This window comes from Centruroides vittatus, unplaced genomic scaffold, assembly GCF_030686945.1.
Source record: "Centruroides vittatus isolate TY-2023 unplaced genomic scaffold, ASM3068694v2 contig_630, whole genome shotgun sequence".
Taxonomy (NCBI): Eukaryota; Metazoa; Arthropoda; class Arachnida; order Scorpiones; family Buthidae; genus Centruroides; species Centruroides vittatus.
Window position 1 is genome coordinate 1,673,697 of NW_027122387.1, and position 7,049 is coordinate 1,680,745.

A 7,049-nucleotide genomic window follows, 5' to 3' on the forward strand; every position below is an offset into this window, starting at 1 on the left:
GTTTATCTAACGCCGTTTGGGGGAAAATTTTGAATTTTACTTTTGTAAATTTTCTTTTCAATCTTATTATGTACTGTACAAGAAATTATTCAAATCCAACATTAATAATTTTGGAAAATAAGTTGCTGTTGTTAACACTGATTTGATATGACAATTTTAGCATCATATCATCACTAAATTTGTGCAAATATAATTTAAATGAATACAAACTGAAAGAAATAACCTTTGTATTTGTTAAATGTAAACAAAAGAACAAATATTTATTTAATATTTATATGTACAAACTGATATAATGAAAATTCTATGGTCTACAAGCATCGTGATACACATCCAAATTTCGAACGTCTCTCCACGTGGGTGGCATATTATTGTGAAGACGATTGCCACATCGGCGACAAGGAGCAGTGAAAAGGGAAGAATAACTATGCAACCAAGTAACAAATGATTTCACTGCTAGATCGGGTAACAATGGTGAATAAAAGTGCAACATAGCTGCGTTGGCGTGATCTGTCACCTACGAAAAGAAAATACTGTATAACTGTATCAAGAATTTTGATTATAATAAATATGATTTTCTCCAAACAAACTTGTTCAAGCAATCTCTTGCATGCAACAATTTTATAAAATGTATTGATTCAATTTTAGATTGGCATAAAAATTTTGTAATATTATATTCCTTAAAAACTAGGACATTTTGTATTCAAAGAATACAAACTGTCCCAATTTTAAGGAAGTCTGTATATAAATAGAACAAACTAAAGGAATATCTATTTAAAAATCTATTGTTTATCTACTTTATTATTATTTTTTTTTACAAAACTGCATTTTATACCTTTTAAATTGCTACAAACTTTCTCAGTTTACCTTGCACTGAATGGTGGCTTGAATATACTGAAATAGTTTCCAAACAAGTATCCCAGATGAAAAAATGTAATACAGTCAAACCTTGGGTTACGAACAATTCGGTTTTTAAGAACAAATTCCGAATGCCTTATTTGACCTGGTTGCCATATGATAACTCGGTTTCCGAGCAAGCTGCTCGGCAGAGCCGGCCACGGTCGACTTCCTATACTTCCTACGTTAAAGTCGGCGGTCCGACCAATCGACAGGACTACCGATTTAGAAGTTAGTGGAGCAGAGATAGTCTTGTGTCATTACACGTGACACAAACCGTCAACGACATAGTTATTCAAATTATATTTCAACATGCATGCAAGTAAGCTACTACTACCATTTTTTGGTACTTAAATAAAATATTCATTAATTGATTTATTACATTGTATGCAGTAGAGTCAAGTCTCTATTTACAGCACTTTTTTGTAAAGTGATGGTTTCAGTCTCAGTTGGATGACAAAACATTTTACTTTTAATATATATATATACAGTAGAGCATCGATTATCCGACCCCCAATTAACCAACTTATCGGTTAACCGACCGCATTCTAGTCAGCAAATTCAAATGTCCGCTAGTGATGTGGCGCTACAATATTTGGTTATGTCTTGCTACTTTAATATTATTTTTGTTGAATTTTTGCATGTTTTAGCTGGCAGCACTGGCTCGACCATGAAAGAGAGGCTAGTATTTAAACCAGGCCTAATACACTATACTAATAATGTATTTTTTCATACTTTTTGGTTATTCGACTTTTCAGTTATCCGACCAACCCGTCCCCAATTAAGTCGGATAATCGATGCTCTACTGCAGTGGTTCCCAACCTTTTCTAGGATGCAGAACACTTTTGTGAGCAATTTTCTTTAGCGGAACACTTACTTAAGTTAATATGAAATACATAAGCTTGTCATCAGTTATTTTAATAGAATTGAGCAGTTATAATTCAAAATCTCTACTTGTATTATTAACGCCAATTCTAAGACAGGAAAAAATATACCTAAATAACTTTAATGGGAAACTTGTGCCTGATGTTTTTTACATATTTCATTCAGTTTTCATCATTGCCTTTATCTTATTCGAAACAGTAGTACACTCCATAAGTACGAGTCGTACATATATATTAAAGTTTATGAAAATTTTATGATTTTAATTTTTTGATATTCGGCGGCTCGAATACGATTGTACACTTTCCGATTTGCGACTAAATCTGTGGAACACTTGGGAGATGCTTACGGAACACCAGGAACACCAGTGTTCCGCGGAACACCGGTTGGGAACCACTGCTCTACTGTATATATTATATCTATATATATAATCGAGACGAGTTGATAATAATAATAATCAGTGCAGAGCCCAAACGGTTAGGAGTTGAAAGTTGAAATTTGGTACACAGGTACGTCACGAGGACGCACACTGAGAAGGGATTTTCCGAAATTCCTCCCCACGGGGGAGAGGGACAGGATTAAGGCTTAACACTTTCATCAACAATGGAAGTGTCAACAATGGAAATATCAAGAATGGAAGTGTTAAGAGAAAGCGATGTGCAAGACGCAGATGCAGTTTTTTCGTTTTTGTGGGAAATCGAACATATTTTTAGATCCATCTAAAAATTCTCTAATTAGTCTGGAAACAAGGGTCCCAATTCTTGCATTCTGTGAAAAAGGGTAAGGTTGACTATAACATAATAATCTTAATTTTCTCTAAAACGGTTAGGAGTTGAAAGTTGAAATTCGGTACACAGGGTACCAAAGTGTTAATTAACAATGGAAGTGTTAAACAACAATGGAGAACAAGAGAAAGCGACGTGCAAGATTTACGGGCGCTGGAGGAAAAAAAGAAAAAAGAGTAATATGTTAGAATATATTCGATTTTCAAATTTAAACAGATTAGTTTGATTTTTCTCAACTTTTCTTCTTTAGAACATTCGATAAAAATCGAACGATATAATCAGAACACGTCGTGAAAATCGAACAATATTAGAACATTCAATTTTCAAATTCGACCTTTCTTTAGAAATATTTAGTTTGTTGATGAAATTACTCTTTTTCTTGTGACTATAACGTAATAATCTTAATCTTTGCTATCGTCACTTTTGCCCAAGCAACGCCGGGCCTACCTGCTAGTATATATATAATGGATATATAGATGATAATATATTATATATAATACTATCTATTATGTATTGCTTTTGTAGACAATTTTATGAATGAAATACAGCTAAAATATAAAATAAAAAAAGGTTTTGTTTTGGGACTTAGAGTAATCCATTTTACATTGTTTCTTATGGGAAAATTTGTTTCAGTTTGAGAAAAACCTTTAAGAATGAATTAAGTTCATAAACTGAGGTTTGACTGTATATCAATTAAGAAAAAAATTGACACTTTGCTTAGATTTTACCTAAATCTATACTCTGGACATGTTACTATTTCCATGAAGCCATCATATTTCATAGACAAATATGAGATCTGTTGCTATTTTAGTACATTCTAATTTAATGATCTAAATGCCATTTCCTTTTTGATCATAATAAGTTCTTTATACTTCATTTTTTTTTTAAATGGACATATTTCTTTTTGCATCTGGACTCCAACTAATTGCAACTCCTTAGTCATAACATTCTACAACATGACTGTAGAATGCTATCTGACTTAGATAATTTAATTAAAATTTAAAGTTCTCACACAACAATATTTAGATTTTTTTAACTTGATATTTATATCACATTAAAATTATTAAATTATCTGTTGATTTTTAAAATAAAAATAAAATACATCATTTAATCTTACCTTCTGAAAAACTTTATATCTAGAATCAGACCAAACATCCAACTGGAAAATAAACAATTTTAATTAGTGCACATGAAATAAAGTATGCATTATTTTTTGAGTTTATTGAATGAAATCCTTACTTTATCGTCATCAGTATAGAAATCCTCATTATATCCTTTTATGACTACCCATTCAATTATCAAACCTCGTAATATTACAAGAGCTTTTAAAGTTCTGGCCAATGTAATCTTTAATAATAAAATACAATTTATGTATAAAAGAAGTAAAAGAATTATAAAGATTTAAAATAATTTTGGAGCAGATACATACTTTCAGCATAGCTGAACTTCCACATGGTCTCATAACCTCAATAGACATGTCAGGAAAGAGTCTGTGGAGACCTGATGTAAAAGCATCCACATTTCTGTGATGACAAGGAATGTTTTGATTAAACTGAGTAATATTTTCATAAATTTTAAAATTACTATAATACTCACTGGGGAGAAACGTTGTGACCATTGTGCTGAGGTCTTCGGAATCTCTTAGTTGCTAAAAGGGGGTTTATATTTGATCTTTTCAGTGAATTTTGATTGAGAATTGCCGAGGCGTGACTGGCGTGTTCATGAACCTATCAATAAAATATTAGAAATTTAAAATTATTATTTACTATAGTACATTTTTCATAATGTATATTTCTCATAACTACTATAAATAAATAAAGTGCATATAATATATATATCATTTTTATTATTAAAGTTTTGTTATTAATTAAAATTCGACAGTATTAGCTCCATAATTTAATTAATGATTAATATCAGAAATTATTTTATGTTTGTTCTCAGTGAAGAATAAAGTAATAATATCCATCTAAATAACATTTAACTTTTGATTAAATTACACAAATAAATTAATTATTTTACTTTATAAAGAAAATTTGTTTGCATATAGTTTTACATTTGGACCATTGTTTTATGGACAACAATAACCTATATTTAAATAAAGCAGTATATGTATCATAGTGTTATGTCATGATGTGCAGATTAAAAACAATACTTTTATAACTAGAGATGGTACAATTTGTTTCCAGTACACAATACAATCACTTATGGCACCACATTTAAAAAAAAAAAAGTTTTACTTCTTAGGAAACAGCCTTCCAACAATAAACCAGCGTACCTGGTTATATAACCGGTATTGCATTTAAAATTTTAACCGTTATTGTCACGGAATATTTTAAACATAACGTATGTTCTCTTAATGAAGGTAAACAGAAATATTAACATCAAAGCACATTGTAAATAGTCATGTTTTCCATTTCAAATATGGTGTTGTAGTGGTATAGTACACACTTAAAATACATCATCTTTACTTATAATAATTTTTGAATAGCTGCTATTTGAGTGGGCAGATATACACACAAACAAAGTAAAAATTTCCCCATTATGCTACAAAGCAGACTAAGACCGAGAGGACATACGTCCGTACGATACGAACAAATCAAGTTCCCCATCCTAACTCGGTCCATTTGTATTAAGGTAGGTATCTGATGACAGAAACTTATAATCTACTTTTTAACGCAACCGAGAAATTTGGGTACGATCGTGGCTCCGAACGAGACGGTCGAGACCTCGTCGGAGCCACACACCATATCCATAGAAGCAAAAAAGTTAAAGGAACCACATCTCTACACGCCACCCTTTGGGAGATACGGCCCGACGTCGGCCTACTTTCGGTGGTGCACGATCGGGAGTGGCGTCGTTCCTATATTGCCTTTAACTATATTGCCTTTAACTATTTAGCCCACGAAACCACAACAGCTTCGAGTTGCCCACCCGACCGTTCGGAAGTACTCGACGTTATACAGTTTTAGGAGTGTCGGAGCTCACCCCCACGTGAGTGACGAGGCGCAAGCGATAGCCTCGATTGACGTGGAGCATGAAGAACAGATCCGATACCAATTTGATGTAAAAACTGACGTTTGGAAGCAAATATCTCACGAAGATTTGCATGTACAGGTACGGATCCATTGACATTTTTGTCCGTACAAGTTGGGAAATGTAAATTATAGTGATCGTCTCAGAAAGTGTACACGGCCCAGAATTTCTCACCTTATCGCACCATCGATAAACTTTGATCATATCGGTATATAAAGGAGATTTATCGTAAGTAGGATCTTGACTTAATAATCCAGAGTTACCAAGCGTTAATGGTGTCGTCGGATTTCCCAACAACGTGCAGGCAGTTTCCAGATCCCTAAAATATACCAAAACCGATTATTTACCATATGAAAAAATTCCGCGAAAAGACGCGTGATGTCAGCCATACCTGAGACGAGAAATGACGTTAGCCAAAGAGGTTTGTAATTGAGAAAGGAATTGCTTTTCCTTCCCTTCGTCGCCCTGGCAAGCCTTCATGCCATCAGCTAACAATTTGAATACTTCTCTAGTCGTATTCCTTAGAGCTTTCACCGCTTTTAATCCAGAATTAAGCGCTTCCATATTCGGAACCTCGGCCATTTTAGTCTGCCAAAACGCCATCTCGCGGCGAAAAACGTTCATCACTTAAATCTTTTCCTGGAAAAAAAGAAAAATGATTAATGATATTTGTGTCTTGAAAAGAATAAAAATTTCAGTTACATATAGTTAATAAATATTTTAATATATAATTTATAATCTTTTAATGCTTGTATATATATAATCTATATCGACGTAACGTTAGCGACTTCGAACCCATTCAGGGATCAATTGCTGACGTTGCCGATTTTCGGGGGTCCATTTCTCCGTCCCCTCAAATTCTTATATTAATTTTGAATATCTCGTCCGAAAGATACTTGTTTTATTGAATAATGTGCAAATTTTCAGGTTTTTCTATAAAGGAGTTGTCGAATAAGTAATCGAATAGTGTAAAAATGGCCGAAAAAGCTGTATTTTCTTCCTTTAATTCATCCTTCATGGCAGATGCTCTTAGAGAAAAGAACTACTGTACTGGATCCAGAAAGCTCAGATTTTAAACTTAAGCCTCACTCGTTATTATTTTTTTTAAACTCCTTTCGCCCCGTGGACACTAAGATGGTCTCTTTTAGCAAGTCCATTATGGTTTCGGCCAGGACCACAATGGAGCGGCCGGGTGGTTGAGGAACGGGGCCCTTTTTTGCTGAAAAACTTTTATTGCTTATTACGTAAACTGATTGAATATTGAATAAGAAATATAACAAAATAAATAATATTTTATTAATTAAATATCTTATTTATGTGGATCAGTTTTTATTTACAGCTTTCGAATTTTTTCCGAATTTGGCATTCATATGAGGTACCGTTGTAATTTTTTTCGTTTATGACGTATGAATACGTGACGTATTACAACGACTAATTTCATTGTATAAAATATGA

At 32.9% G+C, this 7,049-nt stretch overlaps 1 protein-coding gene across 1 annotated transcript; it reads right to left on the minus strand.

The window, feature by feature from the left end:
* Positions 1-219: 219 nt before the first annotated feature.
* On the minus strand, positions 220-6,197 carry MED27 (mediator complex subunit 27). The gene is made up of 7 exons (XM_067275636.1): positions 5,986-6,197; positions 5,769-5,913; positions 4,158-4,288; positions 3,991-4,084; positions 3,801-3,908; positions 3,679-3,720; positions 220-514 (listed from the first exon to the last, which is right to left on the minus strand). The coding sequence occupies exons 1-7, from the start codon at positions 6,195-6,197 to the stop codon at positions 302-304; spliced, it is 945 nt and encodes a 314-aa protein (XP_067131737.1). The 3' UTR covers positions 220-301.
* Between the last annotated feature and the right edge of the window lie 852 nt (positions 6,198-7,049).

Excerpts from the sequence above, each read along its gene's own strand:
- MED27 (XM_067275636.1), bottom strand. The coding sequence starts at position 6,197 with ATGGCGTTTTGGCAGACTAAAATGGCCGAGGTTCCGAATATGGAAGCG. Across the intron at positions 5,914-5,985 it reads AACGTCATTTCTCGTCTCAG|GGATCTGGAAACTGCCTGCA; the intron begins GTATGGCTGACA and ends GGTATATTTTAG. Across the intron at positions 515-3,678 it reads GATATAAAGTTTTTCAGAAG|GTGACAGATCACGCCAACGC; the intron begins GTAAGATTAAAT and ends TTCTTTTCGTAG.